The 15,413-nt window shown below is 42.4% G+C and overlaps 1 protein-coding gene across 1 annotated transcript; it reads right to left on the reverse strand.

Annotated features, from left to right (window-relative positions):
- Positions 1-7,829: 7,829 nt before the first annotated feature.
- Positions 7,830-14,920, reverse strand: STMP1 (short transmembrane mitochondrial protein 1). The gene is made up of 3 exons (XM_084274214.1): positions 14,844-14,920; positions 10,682-10,735; positions 7,830-8,286 (listed from the first exon to the last, which is right to left on the reverse strand). The coding sequence occupies exons 1-3, from the start codon at positions 14,856-14,858 to the stop codon at positions 8,206-8,208; spliced, it is 150 nt and encodes a 49-aa protein (XP_084130340.1). The 5' UTR covers positions 14,859-14,920; the 3' UTR covers positions 7,830-8,205.
- Positions 14,921-15,413: the final 493 nt, after the last annotated feature.

Genomic DNA, 15,413 nt, shown 5'->3' on the forward strand with positions numbered 1-15,413 from the left:
GAACAATTACTTAGGACCTGTAAAACAGGGGATATAGGACTCCAAAGAGTCACAATATACATACAAGACAACTATACATACACTGACGTGCTCAGTACTAGGATACTCAGTCCTACTATTGACTCCTACAGTGAATGGTGAGTCTTATTCCCAAACTCAGAGTTTTATACACCTATTTCTATTAAAGGCAAATTATGATTCTTCTTTTAAGATGACTCATCGCTGTATTGGATAAAACCACCTTCCCACCTAACCCATCCAGTCCTGACAGAAACACAGCTACAAACTACCAGCTACAGAACTACAAAGGGATAACAGAAACCACCAAACAGATAGGAAGAAGTTTCCTGTGAAGAAGAATGTTTGTTTTCCATAGCACTAGTACAAAGTTTCTAGTATTGAAGTACTTGTGATCTCTGCTTTGGAAGGAGGAGCTTCAGGAGCAGAAAGTTTTCTTCAATACCATCTTTCCTTACCAGGGTACTGCAGCGGGAGGTTTTATTAGTTGGAGGAAGCTGTGACCCAGAGAAAGTACAATCTCATCCAAGATGGCACTCAGTGCTGTTCCATCAGTAAGAAGGGAGAGGGCTGAAGTGGCGTTGTTCTGGTGTATCTCCTCATTCTACACATTCACTTTAACATCACACCCACCCGCTCTCTAGCAGCCCAGAGAACAGAAACTTCAAACACAGGAAACTGTGACATAGAGCAGGTAACTACCAAACCAAAAGGCCAAACTCTTCATCAAACGCCCTGCTTTTCTGACTGGATCCCTGTGATACTCAGTAAACCTTCTCTTGTATTATTTCCTTGTTTTAATAATTTCTTTAATGTCAATGCACTTAAGCTGTATATTAGGATGGCAGGATCTCATGTAATCACTTGCTTTATATACATATATATGTACACTTAAATGAATTTTTATGCTTTCCACTTATAACCTAGGCTCTCTAGATGTTAGTGTAAATGTCTATTCTGCAAAAAATAAAATGTCAATAAAATAAATTATTCACTACTGCATATTCTGGTGCTCTATAAGAATATAAATAAGATACATCTCCCCTCGTAACCCACCAAGCCCTTAGGGAAGTAGTGTTGAGACAGCAGAATGTGTCGGTTTACTGCTTCTGTCAGAACAGAGGGATCCCACATATCTGCCTTGGAAATAAACAGGTACAGTAAGAGGTCACAGGTTGGCAGAGGGAGAACTAAATGGGAAAATCACAGAAGCATGTCTTAGCCTTTGTACAAAAAGGAGACAGCATCCTTTAGCAAAACAATTGCTATTCATAGTTGTTCCTGTAAAATTGGTTTTGAAAAACAAAGTGTTTCTGAGAATCAATGGCTCAGTTGTATCCCCATGCTCTCCTAATCCATGAAACAAGACCTCAGCCTGACTTTTTCAACTCTTCTCACCTCCCCAGTTCCTGTGTTCCCTCTGTCCTAAGCTTGCTGTTCTGCTGCAGCCCAGCATACAAAACTTGTGCCTGCCTCTGGAATCCAGATCCCCCACACCACTCCAGCTCCCCTCCCTGGGTGTCTTCTTTCCCGCCCAGCAAGCATCTGCTGCTGGGCACAGACCCAGACGTGGTGCTCAAAGCAGAGGTGGCCCAGCCCCTCCCAGCACAAGCTGCAGTCCCCCAGCAAAGCTGCACTCAGCATGGAAGCCTCTGAAGCAGGAGAGAGAGGCTGCAATGCCTGTCCATCAACATGGGGAACTTTCCCCAGAACAAGCAGTGCCAAGGGTCCTGTCCCCACACAGCAAGCAGGCCATCTCTTCATTCAGCATCCCCAAAGTTACTTTCAGCCATTCTGCCTCCCTGCCAAGAAACTGTCCTTCCAACTCATTCTCTTCCCAAGGCTTTAGTCCCTCTGTGCCCTTTACTGCACATTCACCTTCTAATCCTTTTCACTTCACGCTTCATCCACCATCATCTTCAAATTGCCTAGCTGCTCAGAAACAAATCACACTCCACTCTCCTAATTCTTATTTATTGGCTCAGCTCAGATCCCATCAGGTCTTGCTATCCCACACCTTTCCCAGGGAATATGAACATGGGATATTCTCATTTGCAAGACAGATGAGCAGCTTGGCATGCCAATCAACTTTAGGGAGATCTAGGACTACTCACAAATCAAACCGGGTAGCCACCAACACTCTCTGGTAATCACACCAATAGCACTAGGTAAATGGCAGTTACTCATTGCTATATTGTACATCTCAAACAATATTCCTTCAGCATTTCCATGAGTTTTTGCCATAGTTTGTGTCCCACGAGTCTGCTACAGAGAAATCTGGACTGGGCTCAGGCAAAGAGTTTCCCCAAGTAGCCTTCCCTGCTGCATTGGTGCTCACAGCAGCCTTCCACATCCACAGCTGCTGGCACTGGTCCCTGCCACGTCCCACCTAGCACTTGCAGGAAGGCAGTGTGCTGTACTGGCCTGCCTTCCATATCAGATGCACCACAGCCAGATTCTGCCTTTAGACATAATGTGTGATCCCTTTCATTTTGCTGATGACACGAGAAGAAAATCCTGAGAAAACGTATAGGGGAAGACTCTCAGTATCACAAGAGAAAATAGCAGCAGAGGAACAAGCAGCTTAGGGCTGAGCAAGCTGAAAGCAATGGGTGCTGACTGATTTTTCATTTGTTTGTTTGTTTTTTAATTAAAATAAATGGCAAGTGGACAAAGAAGTGTGAAATTTTCACTGGTAATTTAAAGGATACTGTCACTCAACTTCCGATTTATCTCTGCCGATAACCCAAGCTAAAGTACTTCTTCAGAGGGGAGAGAAGCCTGATTTCAAATTAAATGATTTCCAGATGCTTTCAACATTCAGCACATACATCTGGTCCTAAAAACAAAAGTTCTGCTTTCAGCCTAGAATTTAAGATTCCTATTTAAAAAGTGTAATAACAGTAACTAGCATCAGTATACTATTTAATCTTACAGATCTATGTTACTTTTTACTACAATCTTATTAAGGCTACATTATTTTTTTTTCACACTGATAAAAAACCCAAACATTTTAACTCAAACTGAGGTGATTCATACCAAGTAATTCTTCCTTCTGAGCCTGATAGCATATTGTTTTATTTCCAAGGAAAAAAAGCAGAACAGGATTGGTGTATTTAATACTTGTATACTGTGTGTTCAGTTCTCTCTGGTTTGCAGAAAATGTAATTTAAATAGAGTTTAACCAAGGCCCTTATTTTTTTTTTCTTCCATTGATTAGTTTCTCACTGCTTGTGTTGCATCTTTGAAGCCAAAGGTGCAGTTGTCAGAGAAGGGCACCAAGCAGTGCGAGGAAAGGTTGCAGAACCCCTCTTTTACTCAGAAAACCAAGAGTATGTTCCATTCCAGCATTTGGGCTCACAGGGTAGGACAGTTACTTGTGTAGTTACAGTTTGACTTGGTGAATTACAAGAATGGAGTGTTTAGGTATTTTCCAGATATGTTAAAATCAACTTTGGTGGGAACATCTATTCTGAAAGAAAATGTATGAAAATTATTTTACTTTTCAAGAAAGTAAATTTGACCATCTCTGATCAAATGTTTCAGGTGAAAAAGCAAATAAGCTCCACAGCTATTTTATCTCAGTACAAATTCAATAAAAATGGTCTTGGCTTGGGACTTAGTGAACTAAAAGTTAGCATATACTACTGAGAAGTGTAACAAACAGAACTGAGTATCTCTTGTCCCTCTGAGGCAGAAACAAAAAGAGCTGTACAGGAAATTTTTCTATGGAGTTTACTAATAACATCTGCACTCCGATATCCACCATCACTTCCTAATATTTAAAATAATTCTGTATCAGATACAGAGGATATTGATTTTTACATACAAATACCAACTCACAATCATGTTTCTGCAAACACAGATATAATCTAGGCTTATGAAACCAACTCCTTATTAATTTTGAAAATTCTAATTTCTTCCTTTGTAACATTTCAGTTTCAACAGTAATCTAAGGGCCATCTGTAATTTGGGCCAACAGTAGCCTGGGCACATTTCCAGATGCTCAACATGTGTAACAAATCTCTCCAAGAAAGCACAGATAGAGGAGTCATAACAGCTGGTGGTGCACACAGCTGCCAGCACCGCAGGACAACAGCGAACCACAAAACAGAACCACAGAAGGCAATATATTTTTTGAGTGATACAGGTCTCTGTGCAACATCACTGCTGAGAAATGTCCTGTGCTGCCAAATCACCACTACATTACTCATCAGAAATCACCGTGAAGAGCAATACTCCAGATTAACAGGCATCATGTATCTTTGCCTGAATTCATAAAAAAGCTTTCTGATGTAGATGATGTTGACTAATGTAAAAACAGAAAGACAAAAAGTTGGCTTCATTAAATTTTTCTCTACTTTTCTTGAGTAGTCCCTCTGCGGTATAACCTATTTTTACAGAAGGCAGCTGGAGGTACTAGTGATTTAATTGATTTGGACAGGGTTAGAAAAACCTATGTCAGGGGTGAGTGCCTTAATGGCCCCAACCAGCCTCACCGAGGAGGCCTACAGTGGCCCTTCTTGTTACAAAAACAGGAGGCAAGGGCCTTTATAAGCACACCAGCTGCCAAAGGAAATCTAGAAGAAATGTTGAGAGCTGGCCAGTGCCACTGTGAGGCCCCTCCCAATTGTCTTTGAATGGCAATGATCATCTAGGGAGGTCCCCAAGGACTAGAAGAAAGCAAATGTCACTCCTATCTTCAAGAAGGAAGATTTGTGAAACTACAAGCTAGTCAGTCACACATCAATCCTTGGGAAGGTGATCGAGCAAATCTTCCTGGAAGCTGTTTCCGAAGATACGAAGGACAACAAAGTGATTGATTGGGAGCCATCAGCATGAATTAATGAAGGGGAAATGATGCCTGACCAGCCTGGCACTTGTACTACAAAATTACTCACTTGGTAGAAGAGGAGAGAGCAAGGCTTTTTAATGTGGTCTTTGACAACAATCTCACAGATAAATAGATGAAGCATGGACTAGATAAACGGACCATGAGGTGGATTGAAAACTGGCTCACATGCTGGGCTTAAAAGGTTGCCATCAGCAGCACAAAATCCAGCTGGAGCCCAGTCTCTAGTAGTGTACCCCAGGGCCAATACTGAATTATTGAACACATGCATATTTATTAATGGCCTGGACAATAGAACAGAGTGCACCCTTGGCAAGTATGGAGACAATATGGCTTGGTAGACAAAATGGCTGTGCTGCCATTCAGGAGGACCTTCATAGGCCAAAGAAATGGCTGACATGAATCTCATTAAGTTCAACAGGGAGATGAAAAGTCCCATATTTGGAGAGGAATAACCCCACACATCAGTTGAAGATGGAGCTAACCAGCTGGAAAGCAGTTTTGTAGAAAAGGATGTGGGGGTCCTGAGGGACAAGTTAAACATGAGTCAGCGATGTGCCTTTGAGGCAAGGAGGGCCAACAGCACCCTGAGCTGAACTAGGCTCAACCACAGGTTGAAGGATGAGGTGATATTTCCCCTCTTTTTAGCCTGGTGAAACATTTCTGAACTGTTATGTCCAGTTCTGGACTCTCCAGTACAAGAGGCATATGGACCTACTGGAGTGATTCCTGCCCATGGGCCATGAAGATCAAGGGATACAGCACACATCATGAGAGAAGGGGCTGTGGTTCCCCGACATAAAATGCCACCATCAACCATTCAAATTAGTGAAGTTCTGTAAGGTAAAACCACTGTCTTTACTTGAGCTTTGATGCCTAATAAGGTAATAATTAGCTTTGTATTCTGGCATTTCATGTACTTTACATATTCAGTAGAATATGCTCTATAAGAGCCTTTTGGCAGCACTTTCCCTCACAAGGCAACAGTCTCGATCCACAATAAGTATTTCAGAAGTCTGTTAGTAGTCCACATATTTCTTCCCCTTTTGCCTTGAACCTTCGGCCTTCTAGGACATGTTGGAAGAATCAATGCATGAAAAGGGATGCAACTACATTTGCCCTCAGAGCTTTTAGCAAAGGAAGACTGTATGTTTTAGCTGGCATTCCAGCTATCCACATTGGCATTTCGAACATGCAGAAATTCCCAGTATCCATGTTAAGCAGGAAACCTGCTCTGAGATATCAAGAAGGTGCATTTATCCTGTGACCTGCTATGACCCCACGGGGCCCAAAGTTCCCCTGAGCCCTCAGATGCAAGATCTGCATCAAGCAGTCATTACCCGTGTTGGCTCCTGCCCTCTGAAGAATAAGGTTAACCTTTAGTATCATCTAGGATAGCCTCAGGCTGAATCAGCTAGGTAAAGTGTGTTATACACAGTTATGCAAAGTCAACAAGAATTTTGTCACATTATCCAGCTTACTATATGGGGCAAAAAAAAAAAGACAGCTTGAGCTAAAATGTCATTCAGTGTGAAACAGTGGGAAACACTTAGGAAGTGTGAGCATATATTGTTTCTACAGAGCTACAGCTGTAGCTGGTTCACTTCCTAATCTGGTAGTAAAAAAAAAAGCAAACATCTGCTTGTAAAGCTCAACTGAAAAGTTTCAGCTTCAGATGACACTTTGAGAGTAACACAAGCCCTATATTTGACAACAAATGAAGAGATTTTTAATATTATTTCCCTTCTTATCTCTGTGTAAAGAAAGAAAAGAACATAAAGCATGTTTGAGGAAAGAAATAATCCAAATTTAAACATTAACATAATTGTATATGACAGGCAAAGAAATGTGAATGGGTTAGAGCTAATCTTTTTCAATACTCCACTCAAGAATAGTAAAGAAAGGGGGTGGTGGAGCAGGAAGAAAAAAAGGGAAGCTGGGAGAAATTAAGTTCCCAACGTTCATGAAAGTATTAAAACATCTGCACAGTGCTGTCTCTACGGAAAAGTTTTTGTGTGTGGAAGACAGTTCCTTCCATGGTCTGCAGCCCATGAAAGCTAAAGAAAACTTTCATGGACCAGAGCATACACTGCTACCTCAGTCATAGCTAAACATGGTTATAATTTACATGTGAACTCCCTTCACCAGCACATTCTTGGTATCTTCAACACATAACTGCTATCGTAAGTTTTCTGACAACTAATGTTAGGTGGCCAAAATAATTTCTACACTTGAGTTTTCTGATTGTTTATTACAGGGAGCTGGTAGCACAGCTACTAAGATTGCCTAGCTTGAGTGGCTTTTAAACTTGCCAAATATTCATTAGCCAAGCTTTTACATCAGCTACATGTTTCAGGGAAGACAGTAAGGGTGACAGCAGATGAATGGTTCTGATCTTAAGAAAATGCATGGTAGAGGTAGAGGATTGAACCAAAGGCAATGGGCTGAAGACCATGGATAGGAATAGGAAAGTAGTGGGAATGCTAGATATTTGATAGAAATACTGAGCTCTAGTCCTCACTCCACACCAAAAGGAAGAAGAAAAAAAAAAACCCACCATATTTACCACAATTACACAAACTGAACCATTAAGTACATGGAGTAAATGGTTTGGATTTACAATGTAACTGCTGACCTTCATGTGCCCAAATTGCCACTTACGGGACATAATTCTTCTCTCTCCCATCCATCCCATCATTCCAGAGACATCCTCAAGCAACCAAGAAGGAGGGAAAGGAGAGAATAACAGAAGAAACAATGAATTTTAAACCAAGGTTAAAGTCAAAGGATTTTTACACTTTTTGAAACCAGCCATGCATGTGCAATGTCTACACTGCTAGAAGCAATTGTTTAACATAACTGAAAAAGCTGCAGCTTTCCCTTTCCCCCAGCCTCATGAGTTTGACAAATGAACTACTCCATCTCCAATAACACAACAAATGACAAGAAATCCTGGAAGTTACTTCTTAATGCTTTTAATTTCTTTCGCAATGTTCTAAGAACTAGGGTATTAAAAAGTGTGAGGTATGCACAGGAACAGGACTAACCAACTCCAGTTGGATCAGGTAAAAATGGGTTACAAAATATTAGGAAAAGCGATAACGAAAAAATACAAGCAATCTTATCCAGTCACATGTCAGCTGCAAATCCAAATTCTGAAATCCTTGAAAATCAGTCCCAGGGCAAGTTCATGGCTGCTCTTTCATAAGAAGACATTCCATTCCAGTTCTAGGAGACTAAAAGTGGAAGAACATCCCTCACTTGATCTTTGTTGCCCGAAGGGTAAAATTCATCCTTGACACATACACAGAGGTGACCTAGGTAACATTGCTCTCTTAGGACTTGTCACTGGGAGGTTTCTTCTTAGCTTCCACATCCTTTTTAAACTCCTCAAGCTTCTTTGCAATGTTAGGAATCTTTAAAGAAAAAACACACAAACAAACACAAATTAACAAAAAGTCCAGAGTGACATGAGCCTCAGCAGGAAAGACAATAAAATAAACACAGCAAGAAATTCCATTAAGTTTAAATTGGTTTCCAAAAGATACTTGCTTCCAGGATTGTGTTACCTTGCAGAGAGGTTCAAAACAAAGCAACATCAAGCAAAGAGCAGATGAAAACACCTCACATGGGACTTCAGGAAATATCTTACATTGTTAAAAGTTAGCCAGGGGTGACGGGAACAGGAGGGAGGAAAAGAGATCACTTCGCAGGAAATTCAGTAAGACCAGTTTGGCTCCTCCACTGAAAGAGGACAAACTGCTGAAGACTAAGCCAATTTCAACACTGATGCACAGACTTCAATAATGACTTTCACAGCAGAAATTAGATTGTACTATACTGGTCACAAACCAAGAGAAAGGAGATGTTCAAGAGCAGCAAATATGTTATCATGAAATTTATGAAGACATACTTCTTGGTGCATTTTACGGGAAACAAAATTCCCACTGGGGAATTCTAGTGCATTGGAAATTGGCAACCTTTGGCAGTTTCATACTTGAATGAAAATTCAATTTACTGCCTGTCAACTTCAAAACTTCAGCTTTCTTTTTGCTAATAAAAGTATTTCAATAAAGCAATCCAACAGTATGTTTTGACAACTTCAAAAAAATCACCAACCAACCAACCCAAAACCCAGCAGATTTGAAGGGCAGGGAATAGAGTATCCCATGACTTTGAGTAAAACTGAGAATTGGTAAAGTAGGATTTCACAAGCAAAGCAAAGCAAAGTTCCTACTGGTAGTTGTGGAAAAGATCATGGGCTTTTACTTCATATGTAACCTGCCCACAGTGCAGAAATCAATCCAAACAGACTGCAGTGCTCTCTGACATTTTAGTCTGATACTACAGGTAATATCGTAAATTTCTCTCTTAACCTTCTCATTCAAAGTTAAGCTCTGTATGAGCAAATAAAATTAAGAACCCAGCCAGTAACACGCCTGACATTTAAACTGAACCAGGAGAACGCCTCTGCTGTCAGCAGAACCCCCCAAGTGCCTATAACTAAGCACATGGACATACAGCTGCAGAGTTAGGACCTCAATATGACAAGTTTATCTTAGATGTCATCTAAACCAAATAATCTTCAAAGCCAGCAATAAAATGATGAAGTTCATACTGAAAGACAATGTTACGTTTCCAGGGAACCATTTCCCGCAAATCAAAAGCATAAGTCCCCCTCTTGTGGCAACACTTTATTAGTGCTGCCAGAAAAGCACTACAACAGGCTTACAATACATATTGCTGCACCCAAATAGGCTCTTCTGAGTACATTTTCATAACACACATTGGAAAAAAAACACCAGCATTTTATTAGTACTGTTATGAGAGTGAACAGACAGGTAGCATCACAAAAGTCTGTGCATAAGCAAGAAACAAAAATAAGAATTCTGCTAGCAAGATGACTTCAGTACTGAAGACCAGAAAAAAGCAAGCAAAAAAAGTCATCAGAGATTTGAACCTCAACAGCTTTTTAACTAGGCTAATACAGATTGCACAAGGAATGAAAAAACTCCCCATGCCTACAAACAGCTATGTAGAACTACTTTCACAAGGGATTCTGCTGACTCTACAGAAATTAAAAGTTTGTATCAAAGACTCAACTTTAAATCTTCTACTCTCTCACAGCAAAAAGGCTCCGTTTGGTGTGAGAACTGAAGAAAGTTCACTTTCTTTTCTCATTGTGAGAAATGAAGGAAAGAAAGTTTTCAGGTTGATATACTCTTTGAAGTAGGAACAGTTGCTGAGTTTTCAATAAAAGCTGGCAAAGCTTGTCTTTATTAGTGGTACAGAAGACAGAAATTTCAGGTGCTCTGAAGGATTTTTAAGTAACAAACAGGTTACAGAAAGGCTATCAGAGTTAGGAAACCAGTACTTTAATGCAGCTAAACCTTTTCTGTTTATCCTGTCTCTGTCTTTGTAGAAGTCTGGTTATCTGTGCTCTATATGGCCCCAAAATCAGTTAATCAGTTGCCCAGAAAGGTTGTTGAAGCCACCTCCCTGGAAGTGTTTAAGGCCAAGTTGATGGGGCTTTGGGCAACCTGATCTAGTGGAGGGTGTCCCTGCCCATGGCAGGGGTGGTTGGAACTAGATGAGCTTTGTGGTCACTTCCAACCCAAAGCAGTCTGTGATTCTATAATTCTATGTTTTGATTCCATTTACATTTGAGTTCATCTATAACTAAACCCAATAGGACCAGCATTCTGTCCAAATACAATAAAACATAAAGACCGATTCAATTCTGATTGAAGGAAAACAGCCTTACATTTCACTTCGGAATGGGTTCAACTTTGAGAATATAAACATACTCACATCATAGTTCTGAGCCAGATACATCCCAACCACATTGCCAAGGGTAAAACCAAGCTAAAGAGGAAGAAAGGGATAGAAGCATAGTTAATATCCTTCCATCAAAAGCATATTGGTTGAAATAGTAACAACAACAATGGAATATTGCAAGTCATGTGAAAACTAAGAGTTTCAATTCCACTCCTATTTAATTTCCCACCTTTCTTCCAGAAAGGCACAATTTTGCCCAAATTCCTCACCAGGAAAACCTTTCCATCATTTCCAAAACACAACACAGTGTGTTTTCAATTTGGATCTTGCTATGATCATCTTTATCTGCAAAATTCTTTGCACACCCACAAAGACAGTAACTCCTATAAAAGCAGATTAGAGAGTAGCAGGGACTTGTATATCAATGACCTCTGGGTCCATGCCTGGAAAGCCTAAAGAAACACCCCAAGAAAATGATGCCCAGAGCTGGAGAGGGACACATGCATCCATGGACACAAAAGTGTTAATCTTGAAAGTCAGAACAGAGGCTCTGACTCCAAAAAGGTCTCGGTCTCACCTTAAAAGCTTTAAAAGTAAGAGCTCCCCATCAACTTACACTGATGTAAAACTGTAACTTCTCTTCTGAACAGAAATCATGCACCTTCCAAATCCCTTAGATCCCCAGAGATTAGTTTTCAGCCAAACCCACTCAGATTTAGGGGTTCCCCTAAGGCAGGTCTGTTGGTTTGAAGCAGGGCACAGTATCTTTTGACAACTGTGCAAACTTGTAGCTGCTGAAGTCTGTCTGTAAAAATGCACCCTTGAAGGAAAGTGAGAGGAAAACAAGAGCACGCTGTCTGGCCCAGAACCTGCTTACCAGCTGAGGAAAATCCTCAAGTGCAACAACACTGTGTGAGGGAAAGGAATTCCTCTCTTCAAAGACAGGTGATGATGACATTTTCAATCAGCAACTCCCCAAGGTCCCAGATTTTATATTTAATGCTACGTTTCATAATAAGTACCTCCTATACCATAAAAGCTCATGTTTTGGAAGGGGTGACTACTAACACTGTACCTTCTTTCATTGTCAGTAGGCAAATCACTCTACATAGCAGCTGCATCTAATTCTATTAAGAAAATTGTTATTGTTTGTGGTCACTACTGTCAAGAATTTTAAAAAATGTGCTGGTTTTGGCTGGGATAGAGTTAACTTTCTTCATGGTAGCTAGTATGTGGCTGTGTTTTGGATTTGTGCTGGAAACAGTGTTGATAACATACTGATGTTTTAGTTAATGCTGAGCAGTGCTTACACAGTCAAGACCTTTTCTGCTGGGATATCCCACCCCACCAGTGAGCAGACTGGGGTTGCACAAGGAGTTTGGAGGGGACACAGCCAGGACAGTTGACCCAAACTGACCAAAAGGGATATTCCATACCATATGATGTCATGTTAAGCATGTAAGGGTCCAGGGGAAGAGGAAGGAAGCAGGGACATTGTGCACAGCAATAAAGACTGGAGAAAGAAAGAGGAGACATTCAGGTTGTGGCATTTGTCTTCCCAAGTAACCGTTAGGCATGATGGAGCCCTGCTTTCATGGAGATGGCTGAACATCTGCCTGCCCACGGGAAGTGGTGAATGAATTCCTTGTTTCATTTTGCTTGTGTGCACAGCTTCTGCTATACCTATTGAGCTGTCTTTATCTCAACCTACAAATTTTCTCACTTTTACTCTTCCAGTTCTCTCCCCATGTGAGGCATGAGCAAGCAGCTGTGTAGTGCTGAACTGCCGTCTGGGCTTAAACCACAACAGAAAAATAAAGCCACTGTCCACAAAGACCTCTCTGACAGTGCATAGTGACTAAATAACTTTTCTGTGCCCAAAGTGGGCTGCAGTACAACTCATCTTTTCAGTGATTCAGACTCCAGAAGCACCAGTGGTGAAAAGGTAGGTGCAGAAAACTAAAAGCTCCCAAATGAACCATGACTTAAAGTTACTCAGGTATTTTCTTAAACAGATTTTTGGTCTTGTTCACTATTGCTTTTCAATGCGCAATTAGGTCGATGCAATTTAGCATTTACAATTTATAAAAAAGTAGAGTTCTTTTTGTGTGCACTGCACTGGTTATAATTTGTTCTGTAATACCCTGGAAGATATTAACAAATATTTAACTGATGTAAACAGATTCTTAATGAGAACATCATGTTATCAGAGGAGAATTTCCTTTACCTTTAGCACGGTCTGAGAATTCACTTGAAAACACAAACCAGGTCCTTCTTTACTAGCAGTTTTCTCGGCTTTCAACCTAGAACATTTCCAGTGATGGGACAACTATCATATTCTGCTGTGTAATTAACCTTATTCAGTACAGACAGTACCCACATCACTACTCCCTGTCAGTGTACTCCTTTACTGAAAAGTCTGTCATCGCATTCAAGAGCGATCCATTCAGTTATGTTTGGTTTTTTGACAAATCAAGCAGAAGGAAATATTTCACTACTTAGACTTCCACTATGTGGATAGCAAGAATACAGACAATTAAAATGTGCAATAAAGACAACAGGGTTGATGAAAGTTCAGGGTCTTCGAATTTCTACCCAGCATTTCAAGTTGTATTTTAAACAAATGTTTATTTTATGCTTAACTCCACATAGCATAAATACAAAGTTTGCAAGATTATCCCTTTATCTCCCTGCTACAGCCGGGGAGAGCAACAGTCAAACAACCTACACCCAAAGGAGGAATAAACCCAGAACTGGTATGTCTTTTTTTTTTTGTAACTTTCAAGCACTAATCAAAAGGTCACAATTAATAACAGGGGTTTTTTATCTAGCAAATGCAACAACAACAACAAAAAAACCAACCCAAAACATACTAGCAGCAAACAGCAGAGTTGATAAACATGTAACCTTTGAGAGTGGCTAGGGGTATTTACTATCACAGCATGTTCCCAGCACAGCCACTACAAGAGACAGCTATAGAAATGGCTGAGGCCTTCATACTCGTTATTACATTTTAAGTTAAGAAATAAGCCTTATTTCTTCATTTCATAAAAACACACAAGCCTCTTAACATATAACATCCCATCTCTTCTTGTACTGTATCAATACTTGGTGTTAAACTTACAAGCCAGCTAAGTTACTTTTCCCCCAGTAAGAAATATAAGAATATCACTTATTGTTTTTACTTACTGGGTCATACCTGACCACAACTAAACCCTAGAATATACCTTACATCACTAGTATGAAAAATGGGAGGCTGTTTCTGTGCTTTACTACAGCAGCAACCAGCATCTTTTCAGTTGACGATTTATTTCCACATTTGGTAGGAACATTGCATAAGTATTTAACAAAGACTAACCAGGCATCTAATTTCAGACACCCAGACGAGTTTAGGGGAGCACACAGTAAGTCAGAAAGGAAAATTCAAATGACAAAGCTAAAGACATTTAGTCTATCGACTCTGCTGCTGTAAGAGGATTTAATAAAAGGCAGCAATGAAAGATGACTCCTCGCCTTAGCTTCTATATATAAAAATCCACATCTCCAGCCATAATCTCTAAGGGTCCACAAAATGGCACTCTGCTCTCACAAAAGGAGGGGGACGTGAGCAACAGGAAGGCATCACCGTAAGCAAGCAAAACCTGATGAATCGCCAAGGCAAGTTAAGGAAACAAACAAAAAAAACCCCAAACAAGCTATGAACTTAATTGTCAGCGCAGTTTTAAGGCACTGTTCTGCGGGGAGCAGGGACGAGCCCGGCAGCGCAGGGGGCTGGGCAGCCACCAAGCGCCGGACCGAAGGGCGGGGAGCGGCGACTCAAAGGGTCAGGGCGGGTTTGAAGGAGCCGGAAAAGCCAAAGCTCATGGAGCCGCACCCACAGGGATGCTGCGCTGCTGGAAGGCCAGAACTGGGCGCCGTCGCCCTGTCTAAGCAGCTTCACGGCCACGGGGGCGAAGTCACGCCCGGGAGCACCCAAAGGGGCACCCAAGGGGCGCAGAGGCGAGCCGCGGGGCTGAGGGGTGAAGCCGCAGCCAGCCCTCCCCCCCTACCCGGGTAGGCGGGGGGGGGGCACTCGCGGGGAGACCGCACACGGCGACTTTCCTCCCCTCGTCGAGGAGCAGCGTAACCCCGCTGCTCCTTCGCCTCGCTCCGCCCCGCCGCGAAATGGCGGTGCCGCCACCCCGCGGAGCCTTACCAAGAACTGTAGCATGGCGCCCGCCTGCCTGCTTCCCTGCCTGCCTGCCAGCTGGGGAAGTCAGGCGGGTGGCTGAGGCTCCTCTTCCGGGTGCCGGCCCGCCCTCACCGCCCCCGCTGCGGGGAGGGGTGCGCACGGTGCCGCCCACCTGCCCGCAGGCCTTGGGCGGCTCCGCGGCCTCCCCCCCCCCCAAGATCCTGCACCCGGGAACCCCCCCGAAGGGCAACGCTTGGGGCGGCCGCTCCCTGCCCCTTTTTGGGACGAGGAACCGTGCAGACTGCCGCGGGCTGTCTTTTAGGGTCTCTCTCCCGCTGCACAGGGGGATGTTTCGCTCTGTCGAGCCCGCCGCTCCCGAGGGACTGCACGGGGGGTGCCGAGCATTAACCGGCAGTCCGAGTTCTTGCACAAGATATGTGGGGTTCGGCACGTAGGTGCGGGAGAAATCCTGTGCGGGGCAGGCGTCCCGTGCCTTGGTGCTTGGGAAAAGCTCAGCCTTCCGCACCGGAGAGGGCTGCGAGGAGAGGCTGAAGGAGCGGTACTTGTGCCGCCGTGCGGGGGAAGTCAGCAGCC

This window comes from Gallinula chloropus, assembly GCF_964237585.1.
Source record: "Gallinula chloropus genome assembly, chromosome: 1".
In the NCBI taxonomy this organism is placed as follows: Eukaryota; Metazoa; Chordata; class Aves; order Gruiformes; family Rallidae; genus Gallinula; species Gallinula chloropus.

Excerpts from the sequence above, each read along its gene's own strand:
- STMP1 (XM_084274214.1), bottom strand. Across the intron at positions 8,287-10,681 it reads ATCTGGCTCAGAACTATGAT|ATTCCTAACATTGCAAAGAA; the intron begins GTGAGTATGTTT and ends TTTTCTTTAAAG.